The sequence below is a fragment of the Loxodonta africana genome, chromosome 7 (genome assembly GCF_030014295.1).
Source record: "Loxodonta africana isolate mLoxAfr1 chromosome 7, mLoxAfr1.hap2, whole genome shotgun sequence".
Lineage (NCBI taxonomy): Eukaryota > Metazoa > Chordata > Mammalia > Proboscidea > Elephantidae > Loxodonta > Loxodonta africana.
In genome coordinates this window covers 68882785-68906049 of record NC_087348.1, presented here as the reverse complement: position 1 = coordinate 68906049, position 23265 = coordinate 68882785, and the positions used below count along the sequence as shown (strand labels likewise).

General features: G+C 38.1%; 1 protein-coding gene across 4 annotated transcripts in view; it reads right to left on the bottom strand.

Moving 5' to 3' along the window:
• The window catches only part of RRAS2 (RAS related 2), a 76959-nt gene that overhangs the window by 16851 nt on the left and 36843 nt on the right, over positions 1 to 23265 (bottom strand). Inside the window, exon 1 of one of the 4 annotated variants that reach the window (XM_023550821.2) lies at positions 10687 to 14561. The exons of the other annotated variants lie outside the window; for them this stretch is intronic. Within the exon in view, the coding sequence (XP_023406589.1) occupies positions 10687 to 10722 (36 nt within the window). The 5' untranslated portion in view covers positions 10723 to 14561. Of the gene's footprint in view, positions 1 to 10686; positions 14562 to 23265 lie in introns of those variants that run through there. 4 annotated transcript variants of the gene reach the window in all.

The window sequence follows — 23265 nt, the reverse complement described above, 5'->3', positions numbered from 1 at the left end:
ACACATAGTAAATCCTTTAATACATTATAGCTAATAAAGGTGATGAAGATCAAAGACTACAGTCTTCAGTATGGACTGCACCTCAACATAAAGAAAACAAGCATCCTTACAACTGGACCAATAAGCAACATCATGATAAACGAAAAAAAAATCGAAGTTGTCGAGGATTTCATTTTACTTGGATCCACAGGCAATGCCCATGGAAGCAGCAGTCAAGGCAGCAAACAAGGTATGGCACTGGGCAAATCTGCTGCAAAAGACCTCTTTAAAGTGTTAAAGAGCAAAGATGTCACTTTGGGGACTAAAGTGTGCCTGATCCAAGCCATGATATTTTTAATTGCCCCATATGCATGTGAAAGCTGGACAATGAATAAGGAAGAGCGAAGAAGAATTGATGCCTTTGAATCATGGTGTTGGCGAAGAATATTGAATATACTCTGGACTGCCAGAAAAACAAACAAATCTGTCTTAGAAGAAGTACAGCCAGAAGCTCCTCACTCTGGATATGTTATCAGGAGGGACCAGTCCCTAGAGAAAGACATCACGCTTGGTAAAGTAAATGGTCAGCAAAAAAGAGGAGGACCCTTGACAAGATGGGTTGACACAGTGGCTGCCAACAATGGGCTCAAACATAGCAACGACCATGAGGATTGGGCAGGACAGGGCAGCATTTCATTCTGTTGTACGTAAGGTTGCTGTGAGTCAGAACTGACTTGATGGCACCTAACAACTACAATAAAGCCCAAACCATCTTACTTTCTTTTCTTTGCACTACAAACAGAAAATGATCTCAGTATGCTCTGAATTTCTCTAATCCTTAAGGTGACTATAGTCCGAATTTTCCCAATTTCAAACAGTCTGTCTTATGTTGTTATTTTTGTTAGGTGCTGCTGAGTCAGTTTTGACTTACAGTGACCCCCCACCACCACCACCAAAGACAGTGTAGAGATGCCCATAGGGTCTTCTAGGCTGTAATCTTTACAGAGGAACTCTGACGGTGCACAGGTTAAGCACTTGGCTGGTAACCAGGAGGTTGGTGGTTCAAAACCACCCAGTGGCTCTGTGGGAGAAAGACCTGGCAATCTTCCTATAAAGACTTACAGCCTAGGAAACTCCATGGGGCAGCTCTATTCTGTCCTATATGGTCACTATGAGTCAGAATCAACTCAACAGCACACAACAACAATCTTTCTGAGAGCAGATCGCCAGGTCTTTCTCCCACAGAGCCACTGGGTGGTTTTGAACCACCAACCTTCCAGCTAGCAGCCAGGCACTTAATTGTTGCCCCACCAGAGCTCCTTTGTCATATGTTAAGAGTTCTGATTTTCAAAACATATATACTAAGCTTTACGTATACCATGTAGTTCATACTTAAAATTGCCTTTTACAATTGCTTATTTTTTCATGTATGCACACATGAATGTATAAATAACTGAAACACTGAATGAGCCAAAATTCAACAGAGTTTAAGCATAAAACTTTCCCTTAAAGCCCTTCTGTGGCCAAATTTTCCCTGCTCCAGAATAAAAACAGAGGCAAATCTCAGTTTTTCCCAGTCATTTCTTAAATTATATATGTAGTCCTTCAGTCCCTTTCAGCCCCAAGAACATTTTAATTTCAATAATTAAGATGTCTAGTACAATGTCTTGATTGCATTAATCAACACTCATCTAAATTAAGGTTCTCCCCTTCCTCGATCAAGCAGAGATGTCCATGAATGAGGTGGGGGGTCCAAATGGGGGAAATACCAGTTGGCTTCTCTTCTACCCTCCAGCAAAGCTATCTCTGGCTCCTTCATGGCTGGAGCTGAAGGAATGCGAAGAGCTGGGGGGGGCGGGGGGTACACAGCAATGAGATCTCATGTCTGAAATGTGATGTCCATGTCATCTTTCTCATGAAGGCTTGTGGGTTTCCTGGGAGCACCCCCAAGGCAGAACCCTCCCAGTGCAAGTCCTAGGATTTGGGTGAGACCTGGCCATTCACACTTGCAACCTTCAATCCCTGGGTTTCTGTGGGCAACACCTGCTAGTTCATGTCGCTTTGTAGGTAGCCATGCACAGCATTTCTTTCTAGATGGCTTCAAGCTGGTTCCACCCGGCAGCTCAGTAAAACACTCACACATTTTAACCCACAGTCTTTGGAAGTACAGTGTGCTATCCATACAGCCCTCTTCCTTTCTTTCTGTTTTGCTACCTCAGGGCTTTGTATCCACAGATTCACGTGGTCATCTTCATGTTCCCCAAATTTAGGGGACACATGTCAAGCTCTCAGAGTAACTCTAACAGAGCTTCCCCATCATCTGGCTTACATGAAGGGAGCTGAAGAGAAGCACCCCTCTCCTCCTCTCCCTTCACGGACGGGTATGTACAGGAGGCCAGAGGGGATGAGAACACACTGCATACGAACAGCTCTCTCAAAGAATCCTTGTCCTAAAACCAAAACCAAACCCACTGCCATCAAATCGATTCAGACTCATAGCGACCCTACAGGACAGAGTTGAACTGTCCCATAGGGTTTCCAAGGAGCACCTGGTGGATTCAAACTTTTTGGTTAGCAGCCGTAGCTCTTAACCACTACATCACCAGGGTATCCATCCTTGTCCCAGAGCCCTTTAACTCTCAAGGTGTTTATTCCCTGGATGTAGGTATAGGCTAAGGGTAGCAAAATCAATTTAAGATCACCCTCTATGCTAGGCCTTGGAATATGAGGCAACTTGGCACTTACTGTTTTATTCTCAGCCTTTGGTGCTTCATGGGTTAGCGTTTCAGCTAAAATCCTGTTATGTACGTCCAACTAGATTTGATGTGCCCAAGGCCTATACCTCATGCTTTCTAGAACCTCCTTGGAGTTAAGCAATGCACCTTGCACATAGTCGGAATCTCAAAATATCGGCTGTTAGAAAGCCCAGCAGTTATGAAGATGGTAATGGGGCGTTAGGAATTAATTTCCCAGAGCACATATAAGGACCTGGTGAGCTATCGGTAGCCTCTGTTTTCTAAAAGGGGAGCAGTGGCAAATTCCTCTGGTAACACTAGAGAAGACTGCAGCAACTTCGGGCAGCTGTGAGCCATAGCTGGGCTCTCCCTTGTGTCACTTTTTCACAGCAGCTGTCAGGTCACAGAGAACCTTTGTTCCCTTGCAACGCTCTCCCTTATTTTTATGTCAAATGTTTCCAATATGCTTGATATTCCTTCTCTCAAGTACATATTTTTTCCTGACCGAAATTGGAGTATTTCATTTATCCAATATGTATAATTACAAATATCTCTGTCATTTATCCCCTAGTACTCTAATGCAGAATAATAAAAACTATAATAAATTCAGTAACCCCCTGGTTTCTTTTTAACAAAGATTAGTGAGGTTTTCTGTCAAGGTAGCTACAATGAGCCTTTCATGGGACTTATATACAATTTCAACTATTATATATACACCTCATGTATAGTACTTGGTTGCAAATGAATGGGCCTGGTAATGCAACGAGAAAAATATAGTAAAAAGTCAATTTACAAACTGGTTCTATTACAAGAAGGTTTTTTTCTACATCCGTTATTTGGTGCTCATTTCCCCTAGGGAATTATTTCCCTAAATTGTGGTTATATATAGACCACAAAAGCTGCCATTAAAATATGATTCTGAGCCAGTATGAGCTCCAACTTCTAACCTCTGAAGTACAGTCATTTGGCTCAACAAGGAACAGGGAGAGAATTCTGTTTCCTCTTCCAGAGTACAGAGCCAGCCTTAGGCAAGGCATACAAGTAGAAAAAGCTCGTCTTTAGGGTACCCCTTAGGCACCCCAGCCTCTTCTGCACCCTGCCTAACTCTCCGTACTCTTCCCCCTGGCTTTAACCTCCTTCTGAAAACATTCTAGAAACAAAAACATTTACCTCTCTTTCCACTGTTCCTTCTACTCCCAAATTAAACTAATTCCCTTAAGAAAGCTAAATCTCTCCCAGAAACACCAGGAAAAGTATTCATTCAAATTAGAGTAGACCGCGGTATGAGACAACTCACCCCAACCCTCTAATAGATGTCTGTGCTTTTAAAAAAGCACAATTCTAAACAAAAATGAATCTTTACTGAGATTTTAGGCAAAGGTCAAAAAGAAATGCTTCAGACTCATTGGAGGAAAAATTATTCCACGGTGGGGGGTTAGGGGGAAAGCCACCATTTCATGGGACAGGCTCCACTTCTGGAGGAGGCTTTGCCTTGTTCCTCACAGCTTTCAGCCTTCCAAACTTAGAGGCTTAAGAAGGGAAAGAAGATAAAAGAAAGTTTTCCTTTCTTCCTTCCCTTCTTCCGCAACACTACTACAACTTATAAAGGTAATTCATTGGGTGAACAAGATCATACAAGAATTTCCAGTTTGCACCAGGTGTTTTAGTATCAGTGGAGTAAATTTTAAAACTGCCAGCAAGAGAGAAGGGGCCCTGCCATGGCTACAGCCATTATTCGTATATACAAACCATCCGTAGGTAAGACAAGCTTAACTCAAGTAGTGCCCACACTGCAACCTACTCATCCGCTACTCATTCATACACACGTCGTTTGTAAGTGAGGCAAGCTTAACTCAGGCACTGCCTACATAATGATATATTCATCCACCACTTGCATATACAACCCATCTGTAGGTAAGACAAACCTAAATCAGGTACTGCCTACCTAACAACATACTCAGCCTTTACCGCTGGCGTATCATTTAGAAGCCAATGAGCAACGATAATCCAGCAGCTTCTTTCACGTTGCATGATAAAGTTTTATTTCCCTTGCTTGACTATTAAACATTTGTTTGCTCTCCTCCCTACTTTCCCCCAATTACCGTATTCTTTCTTCAGCAGATAATATACAAAGCCTAAATGAAGTTTTAAGCAAAAGAATTAACAATACTTTAAAAGCACAACGATGACTGGCACCGACAGGACAGATAAACAACACAGAAGGCCGTATAAGCCTCACTGTGTATGGTATGTGGACGTTAACAAATACCTCACACCTCCCCGTGGGGGGACTAGTGTAAACCCGTCCTCCTTTTCACATCGAGGCACAAATCTTTCTTGTGTCTCTCAGCTTTTGCCTTGACTGAACCGTGCACTCCTAGACAATGTTCACATACACACCACCCTTTCTACCCCTATAGCTACTATCTTGGAAGAGCTCTGGTGCTGCAATGGTTACATGCTCCACTGTTAACCGAAAGGTCAGAAATTCGAACCCACCAGCAGCTCTGCAGGAGAAAAGACCTTTGTGATCTGCTCCCACAAAGATCATAGCCCGAAACCCTACGGGGCAGTTCTACTCTGTCCTTTAGGGTCACTATGAATCAGAATCAACTCCATGGCACACAATGACATAACAGCTACTACACTAATAAAGCTGGCCTTCCTTACATCCATCTCACGTGGACCACTGCTTCCTAAACAGCATAACGCTGGCTTCTGTGGGTCACTCTAGATGAACGAGGAAGTTCCTGACCTCTACCAGTTGCCATCGAGTCAACTCCAACTCGTGGCGATCTCATGTGTACCAAAGTAGAACTGTGTTCTATAGTCTTCAAAGGCTGATTTTTTTGTAAGCAGATCACCAGGCCTTTCTTCCAAGGTGCCTCTGGGTGGACTCAAGCCTCCAACCTTTCATTTAACAACCGAGTGTATTAACCATTTGCACCACCCAGGGACTCCTCCCTCACCCCTAGGGGCACACAACTGTCCAGGCTTGGCCTAGGCCCCAGCTCTGCATCCTTCTTCCCCACACCAGGGACTTCTAGATCCTCTCTGTAGTCTCACACACCACACAGACCTCAGGGATAATGACAGACTTGAGGCAGAAGGCAATTTCAACCACTACAAGATCCACATGCAGGGTCTCAGCATTGTCAGCTTTGTTATTCATCTGACCTGACATGATACTACAATGCTGGTAACCGTTGTTAAATTCTCAAACCCCAGTATCACAATTTCTCCCCACTCTTCCTGCCAACTTTCCTAATCAGTATGTTCCGACTCTTAAAATTAGGCTTCTTCTGTTCTAGACTCTTTTCTATATTGGTCCAGGCCCTTCCTAGAACCTGGGCTTTGTTTTTAAGAGCATCACTGAATACTGAAATACAACTCACCCATTAAAAGTATATTATTCTATGGTTTTTAGTGCAACCACCACCTTTATCTATCCCAGAACATTTCCATGATCCCCAAAGAAATCCCATACCCATAAGCAGTTACTCTCCATTTCCCCCACCCCTCTCAGCCCTAGGCAATCACTAAACTACTTTCTGTCTCTATAGACTTGCCTGTTCTGGACATTTCATATAAATAAAACCCAAAACCTATTGCCGTCTAGTCGATTCTAATTCATAGCAACCCTACAGGACAGAGTAGAACTGCCCCACAGGGTTTCCAAGGAGTGGCTGGTGGATTCAAACCAGCGACCTTTTGGTTAGCCTCCAGGGCTTCTTCATATAAATAGAAGTACACAATATATGATCTTTTGTATTTGGCTCCTTTCATTTAGCGTAGTATTTTCAAGGTTCGTCCATGTTGCAGCGTATCTTAGTACTTCATTCCTTTTTATGATACTCCATTGTATGGCTATACCACACTAAATCCATTCATCAGTTAATGGGCATTTGGGTTGTTTCCCCTCTTTGGCTACTATGAATAATGCTTTTGGGAACACTCATGTAGGAGTTCCTGGGCAGACACAGGTTTTTACTTTTCCTGGATATATACTCAGGAGTGGGATTACTAGGGCATATGGTAATTCTGCACTCAACTTTTTGAGGAACTGCCAAACTGTTCTCCAAAGTGGGTGTACCATTTTACATTTCCACCAGCACTATTTAGAGGTACCAATTTCTCAATGTCCTCATTAACATTTGTTACTTTCCGTCTTCTTGATTATAGCCATCTTAGCCCGACTACTAACTGAAGGTTGGCGATTCGAACCCACCACCCAGTGATGCCTCGGAAGACAGGCCTGGTGATCTGCTTCTGAAAGGTCACAGCCTTGAAAACCCTATGGTGCAGTTCCACTCTGCACACATATATGCAGAGGTCGCCAGGAATCGATTTGACACCAACTAATTGGCTGCTTTTCTTTTTTTTTTAACCAGTCTAGCTACATGACGGACGTAAGGGTCTGACACTCCCTTTCAAAGGGATTACCCAAGAATTATCCCACAAAAACGATCAAAGCAGTGTGCAAACACATACTGCTTCTGATGCTCTTTTCAAGACTTTGTGGCAAAGGGTTTTCATTTATTCAAGGAGGAAAAAATTTTTAAAGCATTTCAAATGTATTTAGGTAAATGTGAGTCAAACATAGTTGAAAATTATTTGGATAATATTTTTTAAATGGGGTTCGTTGTTTTATAGAAACACAGATATAAATGAAGTTAACACTGTAAACAACTGAAGATGCATACACACACACAGAAAATGTTCACCATAGTTTTGTTTGTTATTGTGAAAAATTTTAACAACCTATATGTCCAAAACAGGGAAACTGGCTAATTGAATTATAGTTTATCCATTCATAGAATAGTAAACAGTCATTAAAAGGGATAAGCTAAGACTCTACGTACTCATTTCAAGAGTGTCATGATACGTTAAGTTCATTCATTCAACAAATATCTGTTAAGTACTAATACCCAGAAGCTGCAATACAGTCCTGAATAAGAATAAAACTGACATGGTTCTGGCATTCATGTTTTCATTTTAGCGGGGGAGATAATACATAAACAAAATAAAGATGACAATTTATGAAATAAGTTGTACAAAAAAATTAAAGAGGCTAATGTGGATAGAGAATGGGTAAGGGGAGGCACCTCGTTGCTTTTTAAGATTACACTGTCAAATATTATGGCTATGGGTATACAGCACAACTGAGCTTAAAAAGCAACCTCATCAAGCCTGTATCACTGCCGTTTTGTTTTCCTGGTAACTAACGGTTAAGAACTAAATCTCTCACAGCTTCATCTCACAATGGGAGGGGAGGAGAGAATGCTCTCACCAGTGATTCTCTCCAAGCCACATGCTGGGAAGCTGGGCCAGCACTTCTCAGAAAGTGGCTCTTTATATCCACACTGAGGACCACCCTTTTACTTCTGATTATTTAACTTCACTCATCCACCCAACAATTCTCGACAGTTTCTGTAAAGCTCCTTCTTATGATATACATATTTAAACCAGACTAGATCACTGAATAAATTTAAACTCTTTTAAGTAGAAACAAACATGGTTCATATCAAAAGGAATCATATAAACATGTTCTTACAAAAATATTCAATTATGTCGGTTTAAAAAGTCGAGAGCTGAATGGTATGTGTTCATAGAATTTGAGACCTTGCTTGCACCGTGTAAAGTCACAAATTATAGCTTGTCAATACGTGCTCAGACTAATTTCACAGTAAAATACCACATCAATTGTAAACCACATGAAGAGAAAGTAAACATGCAATTAGACTGTGAATTACATTTATATGAATATAATATAGGTCAGATTCTATAACTATTACTCCATTTAGTGAAATGGAATTTTACTTTCACAGTGCTTAGCAAATCCAGGAAGTGGCTTACTCACTGTGTAGATGAATTGAATAGTGGCACCCAAAAAGACATGTCTAAATCCTAACCTCCAGTACCTGTGAATGTGACCTTATATGGAAATATGGTCTTTTCAGAAGTAATTAAGGATCTCGAGATGAGGTCATCCTGGACCTAAATCCAATGAACTGGTGTCCTTACATAACAGAAAAAGGAGATTGGAGACACAGACGCAGTGGAGAAGACCCAGAGGGGAGGGCCACACAACAGAAGCAGGGGCTGGAGCGATACATTTATAAGCCAAGGAATCCTGACAACCGCTAGACAATAGAAGGCAGGTATGGAACAGGTTCTCCCCCAGAGTCTCTAGAAGGAGCCAAACCTGCTGACACCTTGATTTCAGACTTCTGGCTTCCAGAACAGTCAAGAATAAAATTCTGTTGTCTAAAGCCACCAAGTGTATGATAATCCGTTACAGCTACCTTAGGAATGTAATGGTGGTGGTGGTGGTGGTGTTGTGAACCATCAAGCCGATTCTAATTCATAGCAACCTTATAGGACAGAGTTGAACTGCTCTACAGTTTCCCAAGCTGTAGTCTTTATAGGATCAGATTGCCAGTGTTTTTTCCTGCTGAGCGAGTGGTGCGTTTCAACTGCCAACCTTTCGGTTAGCAGCCGAGCACTTAACCATTGCCACCGGTGTTCCTTATTGTTGTTAGGTACTATGGAATTAATTTTAACTCACAGCAACCCCATGTGACAGAGCAGAACTACCCCATAGGGTTTTCTTGGCTGAACCTAATAAGACACTCACCTGAAGAGTTGACCTTCCCAACCTGATTCTCTTAACTATTTTATACATGTAGTTCATAAGGAGTAGATGATATAACAATACTATTTTTCTACTCCCAAGCTACTAAAAACTCAAATATAGAGCTATCTTCACAATACAAGCACTACAATTAATTGCACTGATATATACATATGAACACATGAATGAATTAAACTGTTTTTTATTCTCTAAACTAGAGAGTTTCAGTTAGCCAACAAAACCGCAAAAGGTGAAAGAGGGTAAATGGAATTAAATGGTTCTAAGGTTCTAGTAGTTCTGGGAAAGTAGTCAAAACAATCATTTGTTTTAAAATTGAATTAAGTCTCGAGTAATCACTAAAAGAACAATAAAGGCTGTTTTATAAGTTAATTTTATTATTTTTAATTCAGTTATTATTATAAAATAATACATCCTCATTGTCAAAATTTTGGAAGATCACAATAGGAAAAAAAATTGTAAAACTTGCCTTTATAATCAAAGTCTGTCTTCACAATTTCTCAAATTAAAATGTGAAACTAAACATATATCTTTTACCCTGCAAGCAAAATACTTTCTTAAAGTGTTCAAATAAGGTGCATCATTTAATGCCTTTGTTTACAATCAAGTTTACACAGCAGTTATATACAACTATGAAATTGAGAGTCTACAATGGAAATTCTGATCTAATTTTAACATAAGCCATATAATTGAAATACACAAATGGGAACTACAAGGAGAGGTTTATTGTCATGGGGGTTTCCAACAAGGTGCTTTCCCTTATCACTTTGGGTCCTAAACTGTTCTGGTCTATAATCATAATTTACATACCAACTAAGTCGTCGATTTTAGAAATAATATTTTTAAATGCAGAAAAGCAATAGGTGAAGATCAAAATATTGACAAATTTTATGCAAGAGTTTTTGATAAATAATCTGCCACATTTCCCTTCCATTACACTTTTTTCAAAAGTATCGGTTAGACTTCATAAATGGTAAAGAGGAGCATCTAACAGCTGCCACATGACAGCAAAGACTTAAACACTGAGAATGAGAAAAAGCATGAAAATTTTTTGCCAAATCAAGTCTCTGAATGGAGGCAGATTTTTTAAATGTTTTATTTAAATGACCATGCTTTGTTAAAAACAAATCTCACTGCCTCCAGGTATATTTTTAAACTTAAGTTCTACCATTTAAATGTGTTTATTCAAAATTACACAGCATCACCACTTCTTATATATGGGCTGCACATAGTATACTTGCTTCCAACGAATACACAGTACTATGAAAAAAGAGGGAGAAAGAGATTAAATTTATAGTGGAGAAAACAGATAAATACTACCTCAACCGGGTGGTCAAGGGCAACATCAACAGCCATCAATCATGTTGATAGTCCGTGCTCCTGATATGATGTGATGAAAATGGCACTTTAACTCTGTGGTCTTCCTTCCCAACACCCATAACCACAGTCTAATGGTGAGAAAAACAACAGGCACGATCCAATAAAGGGGCATCCTACGAAACACTTGATCAGCACTCCTCAAAACTATGAAGGTCACAAAAAACAAAGAAATCGGAGAAATTGTCCCAGCCAAGAGGACCTTAAGGAGGCATGACAACTAACTGTAATAAGGTAACCTGGGACAGAAAAAGGACGTTAGGGAAAAAAAGCACATTAAAAAAAAAAAAATCTGAACAAGATTTTGCACGGACTTCAGTTAATAACAAGTTTTCAGTATGGTTCATTACTCATAACAAACATACTATACTAACGTAAGGGGATAATAATAGGGGAACTAGGTGTAGGGTATATGGGAACTTTTTGTACTGTCTTCTCAATTTTCCTGTAAACCTAAAACTGTTCTAAAAAAAATCAAGTCTATTAAAAAAAAATTTACACTGCAGTCATTTTCAGAAAAGTACTGATTTAAGGTCCTAGATAAGACTTTTCTAACCACTCACATGTAAAAGATTAACTTAAAGAAAACAATTAGATCCACTAAGCAGTTTCTTCTAGCACAAGATTACATCTAGGTTTTGCAAGACTGATAATTAAGATACTTGGCGGCAACATTAAGGGAGGCTAGAATCACGCCATCTTTTCAAGCAAACATTGACCTATTGTGACAGGGGTATTAAAACCCAAAGTCTCATAATCATACCAATACCAAAACCCACTGCCATTGAGTCGATTCCAACTCATAGCGACCCCACAGGACAGAAAACTGCCCCAAAGGGTTTCCAAGGAGCGGCTAGTGGATTCAAGCTGCTGACCTTCTGGTTAGTAGCCAAATAGCTCTAGCGAAATCATACCAAAAAAAATACATCTATTTATAATTTTAAACTGATAAAAAAAAATTAATTCAACCAATACAAAACACACATAGATCAGATCAGAAGCCCTCCACTGAAAGTCTGCCCCTTCTCTCACCACCACCGACAAAACATTATGTTCCTAAGCACACTTACTCCCTGATCCTCATTTACATAATGGAAGTGACTATGGCACAGTACAAAATCCAAAGGATAGTCAAAAAAAGAATGACAACATATCATAAATAAGAAAACCATGCTAACTCAATTAATGCCCATAAAATACAGGTAATGCTTTGTGGGTGAGGCATGCACGGATACAAAGCAAAAGAAGCAATCAAAAGAGGAAGAGAGAAGGGGTACAAATGGAGGGGAAGAGTAGAAATAGCATTTAACTACTTGTCAGCATTTACCAGGCCCTCCTTTTATATGCCTCCCCCTACAAAAGTGTCAGATGAAACTGTAGTTTCAACTAACACTTCCTGAAATGATCCCAAAAACTGCTACAGCAAAAGTACAGCTCTAAATGCAATTCAGGCATTGTAGATATAAAAGTAAGTATCAGTTTCTGCCCTCAAGTCCACTCCTAGTCAATTAGGAGGCAATATAAGAAAATAAATACCTTATTTTATCGACTCTAGAATACTATCAATTAGAAGATACATCCTAATTTTAAAGATATTAAAATAATTTTTTTTAATGTGTGTCTTAGAATGGATGAGATCCTACAGCTTCTGAGTGATGAGTGCCAGAGTAGGCTTTTTTTTTTTTTTTTTATGGGAGCACAGAGGAGCCCTGATGGCACAGTGGTTAAGCATGTGGCTGCTAACCGGAAGGTCAGCAGTTCGAATCCACCAGCTGCTCCTTGGAAACTCTATGGGGCAGCTCTACTCTGTCCTGTAGGGTTGCTATGAGTCGGAATCAGTGGCAATGGAGTGGGATGGGAGCATAGACGTATATGCTCTGCTGTTTGACCCTACTACTTTACAGGTGTTTGGGGGGAGTTTACAGATTCTTAATTTCTGGGAAAAGAGAATTCAAGATTTATATATCTTGCCAGGAACAGATTTATTTGCAAAATGCAAAACAGACCTGTAAATGTACAAATTATCTTTATTAACTCAAAAACTTAAGAGCCAACACAAGTAAATTCATGCTGACATTTCACTAAATTATTTGGGAAAGAAAATTCACAGGTAATTTCTTCACTTTTAAGAAATGTAGCCTTTTACCAACAAGAAACAGAAGATGAAATAATTTACCAGTTTTTCCGTTTGATCTTCCTCTACACAACAAACCATAGCAAAGCTTTTAAATATATGAAGGGGACAATCATACAATAAAATTGGGTCATTTTCAGAGGAGCACAAAGAACAAGGCAATCATTTTCATGTTATTCCCCCCAGTTAGGACTAACGCTCTACTTTACGACAGGATAATCCTGTCTCTGCAACTACCTTAGGCCTTACACCACATCCTAGAGAAATACTTGTTGAATGAACGAATCACTATCATAGTAAATTCCACGTGAAGGCTTAATTCCTTTAACATTAGTGGGTCTGAGGATGAGATGACGTCTGCTCAGTTAGACGTCCTTCTGAGAGAAGCAAAATCCTTCTCTCACAGCAGGGCTCCTACACCCAGCTAGGTGGGGCTCTGACCCTATCTCCCAGGACAAGCTCTCTGCAGTGGCCACTCCAGCAGAGAGCACTGCTCAGCTAGTCAGAGGGGCAGCTAAGCCGGAAGAAATAACTCCCTGGGAAGGCAAACAGTGTACACACAACGTTTTGTTGATTCCATCAATCCCCACTTTGGAACTATCTGAAAGTAACTATAAATCAGACTTTTAGGAAAATTAAGTTTTATACTTCAAGCTCCTTCAGGGAAACATTTATCTGTACACCTCTGAGTCACATGCACTGACTGACATGGCAACAATACTTCTATGGAGTTTACTACGTGCCAGGCACTAAGTGCTTTTTTGTATATTTATTCACCGAAACCTCACAGTAAGTCTATGCAGTAGGTATTCTTATTATTGTCTCCTCCTTACAGTGAGGAAAGGGAGACAGAGAGGTTAAGGACCTTGCCCAGCTAACAGGTGAGGCTGAGATTGATCCCAGTAGCCTGGCTCCAAGACCTGTGTCCCAAATCACTACATTACACTGAAAGCTACCTTTGGAAATCAAAATGGACATATTGCCCCTATTTTCTCTATATTTATGAAGTAAAATATCCAGATGCTCTCAAATCGCTCTCCCTACACCCTTCAGTCAATCCTGACACCAGGTAATAATGCCAAGCTGGCAAGCAGGCAAAGATGTTTTTCCTAGGTGAGTATGACCTGCCTTGCAATAAACTATCCAGGCTCCCCATTCTGCCTTCTAGCAGCATATATAACTGCAAGCTTACCATATATAATGAAAGATTTCCCCTCCTTCTCCTTTAAAATACTTTCAAAATTTCTCATACTCAACGCTCAACCCAAGAAATACCATAAATCTTCCCAAAAGACTTATGGTAGAGAGATGCGATACTAGTTTTATTTTTCAGAGTAGAAAATAACTGTATGATCAAAACAACAGAAATCTATAGATAAAGCAGATGTAAAAGAACACACATGACAAGATAATGGGAATTAGTTTCACTGAACCCACACTGTGAATCTAAGATTCCTGATCTTGAGACACTCACTGTAAGTGAACTGTCAACTCCAGGCAGAAAAAGAAAAGCTTGATGGAGAAATTATATTAAATTAAGGGTATAAAACTACTAAACAATTCAAGTGTAGTTATATTACATGTTTGCAATGATAAAAACATTGGAAGAACAAGAAATGACAGTACAAAAAGTCACAATGTGAGTATAAAGATGAGTTAAGTAAAGGCTGTCTTCCTGTATAATTCAATTTGTTTATTTAGTTGTAGCCCACCCACTCCACCCCACAAAAAAAGCCACATTCATTTGAGGTCATTTTACCTCCTGCTATTTCCTTTGCAGTAAGTCTGCAAAGTTGTAATGTGTGGTGGTGGATCCTAGTCATTGAACAGAAAGCAATTGAGTGAGACATACAAGCACCCAAACCTCTAGTACCCTGTAAAACCACAAGAGAACAAGATCTTTTTTTCCCATGTTCATACAGATCTTTTTAAAGCTGTTTTCTTAAACGGCAATATACCTAGATTGACTGCATGTTTGTCTAGGGTCACGTGCTCTGTACCAAAAGTCAGAGGTCAACTGACATTGAGACTGGAAATAAATCAAGTCAAAAATTAAAAACAGACTTCTTTATTTAAGCAACTCTCATTTACTTTTTCATTTAGCTAATATCGATCTATAAACAAAAACAGTGGATAGTTTTTCCTATAGAAAGTCATTTATATTTAGCCTTATGAACAAAGCTTCAGATTGGCCCAGAAATTCCCCCACAATCATTTTTTGTTGCTTTCAGAAAAAAATTATGTTAAAATATTAGCTAAAGAGGGCTTAATGGCACAGAGAAGGAACTTTTCTAAATGGCGCTAAAATCATTAATCATACTGTCAGTTCATTTAAAATAGCATGGATTGTTAAACAAAAATACCAATTTATAATGATTTTAAAATTTGTTTTTCAAGACCCTGAAAATCATTAAAGTCATGAAAAAAAGTATGACGTAAAATGTGGGGAAACTGTGAAAATGTCCAGTAATCTTTATAGTAACTTAAGTCACACAATGATAAGAGATAAACTGATTGTAAACACATAAATGCATACCAATGTTTAAAAACCCTTGGGAATGCCCATACCAGTCCCCCTTTTACTAATATGACTCACAGCTAACTTTACCTTTTCTCAATCACAAATTTCCCTTCTTGGAGGAGTAGTAGGATGAGGCAGAGAAGGCAGGCACTGAAATCCCTCATTCTTTATACTTAAGAATGATTACGAAGTGTGTCAAGGTATCTGAAGTTCTTGCACAGGGCAGGAGTGGAAACTAAATCTGTTTGTCATTTCTGCCATGTCTTGCATTCCATTAGAGCGTATTTGTTTGATCATCAAGGAGTAATGAATGGGAATGAAGGGGAGGAAGGCTGCCCGCCTACTAAGACCACCTTAGCCCATTTGTTAACTACTTTAGCAGTGTTAGAGGACTCCTTAAACTAAAATGTTAAATTAAGTCTCAAATTTAGCTTCTTCCCCGCAACCCACCTTGTTTATTGGTCCAAAGTTTAGTCTCTAATTGAAATTCTGGCCCATTCCTTAAGTTCTACCTTTCCCGTATTTTCGTATCACTAAGTGCTCAAAGAATACTGGCGAAGAATATTAACTATACCATGAACTGCCAAGAGAATGAAGAGGTCTGTCTTGGAAGAGGTACAGCCAGAATGCTCCTTAGAAACAAAGTTGGTAAGACTTCCTCTGACATACTCTGGACATGTTATCAGGAGGGATCAGTCCCTGGAGAAGGACATCACGCTTGGTAGAGGATCAGCAAAAAAGAGGTGGACTCTCAACGAGAATGACTGACACAGTGGCTGCAACAATGGGCTCAAACCTAACGATTGTGAGGACGGCGCAGGACCAGGCAGTGTTTTGTTCTGTTGTACACAGGGTTGCTATGAGTCAGAACTGACTCGATGGCATCTAACAAGTGCTCCTTACTCCTGTTTAAGCTCACCCTTGTTTGGGGAGTGGGGTGAAGGGCGTATTTGGAAATTTCTTATGGTTCTTGTGAACTCAGCAAAGCATTAAAAAGATATATTTAATCCTGGGTCTAGCTAATGATTGGCTCTCATATCATTCCTTGTACTATAAATATACTTCGACAATGATTGGTTCATTGTAATTAGCTGCAATTAAACCTTGCTTTATGTATCTAGCTGTTTAATAAACTCATCAAATATATACTATATAAAAGTTACCATGCTAGACAATGGGTATACAAAAATAACAGCAATACAACAACAAAAGTGTTTGCCCCCAAAGAGATCACAGTCTAATTGGAAAGTCAAATATACCCCATCGAATTAGTGATAACTGCTATCAAGAAATACCAAATGCTATCAGAACATATTCCATCTAGGAAGATGTATTTGGCAACTATTTCCTGCTTCTCTCCCTTGACGCTCAATTTCACCTTCCCTGTCTTTATACTTTCCACAAAAACAGTTTTCCTAAATCTTGTACCTAAGAAAACCTGAATCATCCATCAAGTAATTTCCTTATAACATACCTTATGGGCTAAACACCAACAATCTAGATCTATATATCTTAAAATATTCACAATCTAATTTAGATTGAGATTTGTATTAGAGAATGTATCTAATATGCTTTATTAAATTGGTTTGCCATACCCATCAAGGCGATTAAATGTAAAAAAAAAAAGAATGACAAAGTGAGCGATAAGAGGCTATCCAAAATGACCACTCAGATCTTAAAAAGAAACCAATGGAACTTACAAAAATGAAAATTATAATCTGATGAAATTCAATGAATGGACTAAATAGCACTTTGCTGAAAAGAACTAAAAGACAGATTACAATGAACATAACTCTAAGTACAGGAAAGATTTAAAGTTAAGCAAATAGTATACATAACTTTGTGCAATACATTTGAAAACAAACAAAATGGACAACTGCTTAGAAAATTATAACCTTCAAAACTGATTAAGAATAATTACAAAGTCTGAAGAGCTTTATGACCAATAAAGGAAGAAAAAAACAAAAACACTTTGCCACAAGTCCAGAAGTTGTAAAAGCAAATTCTGTCAAACTTTCAGGGAGCTTTCCAATATTACACAAATTCTTCTAGAGCATGAAAAAGAGGAAACATCCCCCACTCATTTAATGAGGCCACTATAACATATGTATCAAAACCATAAAAGGTCATTATGAAAAAGTGAAAATTACACATCAGTTTTACTAATAAACATGATGCAAAAAAAAAAACCTATACAAAGTATTAGCAAACATAACAGAATTTATAAATGAGAATACATTATAACCAAATCTTATCCCAAGAACACAAGTATACATGAATTTTTAAAACATATAACCCAACCCATTGCTATCAAGTTGATTCCAACTCAGCAACCCTATAGGACAGAGTAGAACTTGCCCATAGGGTTTCCAAGGAGCACCTAGTGGATTCAAACATATATAATTCACCATATGAACAGATTAAAGAAAAACAATATGATCTGATGCAGGAAAACCATGAGAAAATGTTCACATTTATCTTTTAAAAAATTCATAGCACGTGGAACTAGAAGGGAACGAAAAACCAAGAGTAAACAAAATTCTTTACAGTGAAACCCTTTAAAATCAAGAACAAGCAATGACATCCAATATTACTACTTTTATTCAACACTGCATTGGCGGTCCTAGCCAATGCAATAAGACAAGAAAAGAAAATGGTATAAGAATTGAAAACAAATTTAAAAATAAATTATTTACTGATTACATAGTTATCAACATAGAAAACCCAACAGAATATATAAAATACTGGAATTAGACTTCAGTACGGTGTTTGGATATTAAAAAATCTACATATCAAGAAGAAGAAGAAGAAGGGAAAAAAAGTAGCCTTTCTATATACAAGCTGTTAGAAAACATAAACCCAAACCCCTGAGACTATGGCCCCAAAATACCCTTCTGATCAGGAAAGGAAACCATTCCTGGAGAACACCTCCCAGCCAAACAATAGGCAAAGCATATAAGGTAAACAATAACACCAAGAGGAATGTACTTCTTAGAACACTCAATTATATGAGATCAAAAGGGCATTATCTGCCCAAAAGCAAAGATGAGAAGGCAGGAAGGGGCAGAAAATCAGGAAAGAAAATGGGGAGATCAGGTCAGAAATGGGGAGTGCTGACACACTGTGGGGAATGAAACCAAAGTCATGAAACGCTTCATAAACAAGCTATCAAATGGAAAACTGATATGTTCTGTAAACTTTCACCTAAAGCACAATAAAGAAGAAAACAAAGTCAAATAAAAGATACCACTCACAACAGCAAATAAATGATAATCAGGAATAAATCTAACAAAGCACATACTAGACTTTTATGGAAAGAAATTATAAAGCTTTTTTAAGAAGGTAAAAAACGGGGGGAGGGGCATATATAAATGGGAAAACATTCTATATTCATGAACAGATTGTCAAGATGTCAATTTTCCCTTAACTGATTCAATATTTAAAAGCTACCAGAATTTAAAGAAAAAAAAAAAAAGCTACTGGATTTGTCATGCAAGCTGATTCTAAAATCTATAAGCAAGATAAACAGCCAAGAAATTCTTTACAAGTATAAGCTCCATGCGAACAGGAATTTTTTGCTTTGTTCTGTGCTATTTTCCCAGCACCTACAAAGTTCCTGGCACCTTATAGGTGTTCAACAAGTATTTGTCAAATGAAATTGTTATTGAATGAACACAGCAGGGGACTTATCCTACCATTTGCGAAAATTTATTATAAAGTTTAAGAGATTAAGATAGAATGGTACTGACACAGGAATAGACAAAAGACAATGGAACAAAATAGAAGGCCTATAACCAAATCAACACATATATGAAATCTGATATATAAAAAGAATAGCAGACCATAGGGGAACTGCTTATGCATATGGAAAAAAATGACATGGGGAAAAAATTACAAAAATCCATAAATCTATATATTCAGCATGCATTATCTTTAGACTCTCTCTAGGGAAGACTCACAAAATATGATTTTCTAAGTATATTGAGATACTATTCTGATTGAGAGAATATTATTACTTTAATTGAGTAAATACGTAAGAAATATTAGCTATTATTTTACCTGAGCCCTCAAACTTGCCTTGATTTGAAACCTTGCTTCATCACTTCCGAGCTGTGTGACCTTGGATGAATTGTTTTATTTCTCTGAGCTTCATTTCACTCATCTATAACGGGTCCTATCTTCAACAGAGTAAGGTTTTTTTCTCTCTTTTGTTACTTTTATTTTAGGCTGGCATGAAATTTGTAGATTAACTTTTAGAATTGACACAGTTAAGAACTTTAATCTTCCAATCCAAGAATATGGTGTGCTTTTCTATTTATTTAAAGTCTTCTGTTTGAACCTTGGTAGCATTTTAAATAATATACAGTGAAACCTGTGAGAACTGGAATTCAATGGGACTGCCTTGTTTTTCTGGGTCTCCCAAGTTTTCCACCTTTGATGAGGTGCAGTAACCACCTTCTCTATTGCTCCTTTTAGTGGAGAACGTTTGAATTTTCTTTCTCTGACAGGTTTCCACCTTACACAGGTTCTGCCTTTCACAAGTTTTACTGTATATCTTAATATAGATGTTACTTTTTTTAAAATTTTATTGTGAAAATGTATATCACAAACTAGCTTCTCATTCAAAAATTCATATACAAATTGTTCTGTGACATTGGCTGTAATCCCTGCAATGTGTCAGCACTCTCCCCCCTTTTCCTTTCCACCCCAGGTTCTCCATGTCCATTCACCCAGTTTTCTTGTCCTTCCTGACTTATCATCTTTGCTTTGGGGCAAATGTTGCCCATTTGGTCTCGTATACTTGACTGAACTAAGAAACATGTTCCTGATGTGTGTTAATGTTTGTTTTATAGGCCTACCTAATCTCTGGCTGAAAGGTGGATTTTGGGAGTGGCTTCAGTTCTCAGTTAGCAGGGTGTCCAGGGGCCACACATTGTAAAAGTTCGTTGCAGTATTGTCTTTTTGCTTGCTTTGGTAGATGGGGTTTCTTCTTCCCTTACACCTCCTACTTGTCTTATAAAAAAGGTCAATTTGCATAAAATACAAGAACTACTGTCCAATCACTGAATGGAGGTGGGATTGGGGCAGCAACTGATCACATTTTGAGGAAAGATGGAGTTTGGAATCTCTCTAGGCTTCTCTCATCTACTTGCCTGAATTTAAGACTTGGTGTCTGAGAATACTATTTGAAAAAACATTCAGTAAAACACTGACTAATATTAGAGTCCCTTCAAGAGAATTTGGTTTTCTTCCCTTGAATTGCACTAAAAATGACCTCATTATCCCAAAACATGGAACCAAAAAATACTTGTTAATGAAGGCTTCAATAGAATGCATACAAATCTGAAAATCTCAGGGCATGCACCTACTGCTATATTTATTTTTCATAAAACCAAAACAAACTACAAGTAACTACACTGGTATAGCTTCTAAAATGCTGCTGCTAGCGTAGAATATTTAACATTTTATAAATTGAATTTCTGTGCCAGGAAGTATACTATTGCTATTTTACATAATGCTTACATTCTATTTTAGATATTATAGTACATATCAAACTCAACTACACAAACTATTTTGATAATAAAACTTATTTCAGTGAATATAAGATTTCCAATGCTAATGAAGCTTCAAAAATAATTTTCAAGTTTTACCATTCCAAGGTCTGTTTGGTAAGATCTCTGAAAAACAAACAACTGTGAAAAGAACAGTTCTAAAGGGTGAAAGTTCTCCTACACCTTATTCCAGCTGACCTGGCAAAATTATGAGTTCCAATTCAATTTAGGACATAGTTTCCAATAATCTAAGCAAAATGTCTCTCTTCTACTGGGGAGAAGGGGAACCAACAACTAGTAACCAAGCAGCTAAACCTGAGAAGTCATATCTTAAACCACTTACAATGTTGAAGAAAGCAAACATTGAAAATCAATTAAGAATATGATTTTGTTACTCTGTTCAACTGTGAAAAAACTAGGCAGTCACTTGTTTTTTTTTAAAAAAAAAAAAACCTCAGATGAAGCAGAAATAGTATAAACCAGTTAAGGCAAATTAAGTCAAAACAACACTGGAGTTTTTAGACATAATATGCATACGTGAATTTCACTACAGAAGATAAGTATAGTTAAAATACCACTGAGTATACTCACTCAAAGTGACATGTGAAAATAAAAATAGCCAAGCAGAGGGTGGTCAAACATCAAAACAAGTGCTATAACCACCACCCAGAAATGCAAAATAAAAGCAGTTGTCTTCTTCAGAGCTAAGGGGGGTGCGGGGGGAGGTCTCATTCTATCTACTGATTCTATTCAACTGAGGGCAGGGGGGAGGAGGGAGGGTCCCAAAGTCCACAGCCTTCCTAAGTGTGTTTAAAGAACAATTACAGTTTGCCATTATTAACACTAAAAAAAGGGAAACTATGCTATGCTAGCTTCGGAAACATTTCAGCAGTACCCAGAAAACTGCCTTTAAATTTGTACTAATAAACTCAGTGAACTAAGTTTGTGTAGTTTGAATGTAAATATGAACATGTACACACACACACACACACACACACACACACACCCTGAAATGGCCCCAAAGGACACAAGGATTAAAATTTTACTCCAGGAGAATAAACTGGTTACCACATTAACTCACTTGATTTCATTCCAAAGTCAAATTGCTACTAGAATGTGACAATATAAATTCATACAACATACCCCAGCACCACCAACTGTCCCCTACGTAACCAATCCCTAAATCCCTTAGGGAAAAAGAAAGAGCTGCAGTACAAAATTTTAATCTGTTCCAACCAAGTCTTCAGAAATTCGTATCTACTTCTTCTTACCCACATACGCAACTCATCAAAAACAATTTCATGGACCAAAATGTTTTTATTTACTCCCCCCACACTGCAGGTAACAAAGATAGATGTGGCCTTACAAGTTCCTATAAAATAAAGTAACTAAAACACAGGTCAGACATGGAGAGGTGTGGAGAGAAAAATACAAAGAACTGAAACTTAGATCAAACTGTAACTGTGATAAAGTTAAATGGGTTCATTAGAAGAAAGAGGCTCAACTTTTTTTTTTTTTAAATAAAATCTAACAAATGTAATGCTTTCAAAACACACAAAAAGGCTAACAATAAACAAGACAAGCAAAAAATGCATCAAATTTAATCAACAAAGGAAACCACGTATGGGATTATCAGTGTCAAAAACAGTAAAACCTGTATGGCAAAAGCTACAATGAGATTTTAAAATGCCATTATGCAACAATAAACAGCCAATAATAGAAAGCAATATCACTTAGGCAACCAAAAATAAATCAATGTAAAAACTGCTATAAATACTAAAAGAAAACATTATCTATGGTATGCAAAGTTGTCAAAAATACAGGACACAAAGCAACCCTTCCCAATTTTTAAAAGGTGCAAAAGACTTGAACAGACACAAAAGACGACAAATAGCCAACATGCACACAAAAGGATGCTCACGATGAGTCATCTGGGAAAAGCAAATTAAAACCACAGTGAGATACCACCACACACCCATTAAAATGGCTAAAATATCAAGTGTTGGTAAGGGCTCCGAGCGATAGGAATTTCCAAACGTGGGCAGTTGGAATGTAAAATGATACAACCACTTGATAAGAAACTAAGTTTTCCAAAGTTAAACATACACTTATCATGTGATCCAGTAACCCACTTCTTGATATTTATCCAAGAGAAATGAAAATATAAGCCCATATAATGACTTGTACGTTGATATTCAAAGCAGATTTATTCATTAAAAAAAACAGTCATCAATTCTGACTCATAGCGATCCTATAGGACAAGGTAGAACTGTGCCCCACACGGTTTTCAAGGAGCAGCTGGTGGATCCAAAATG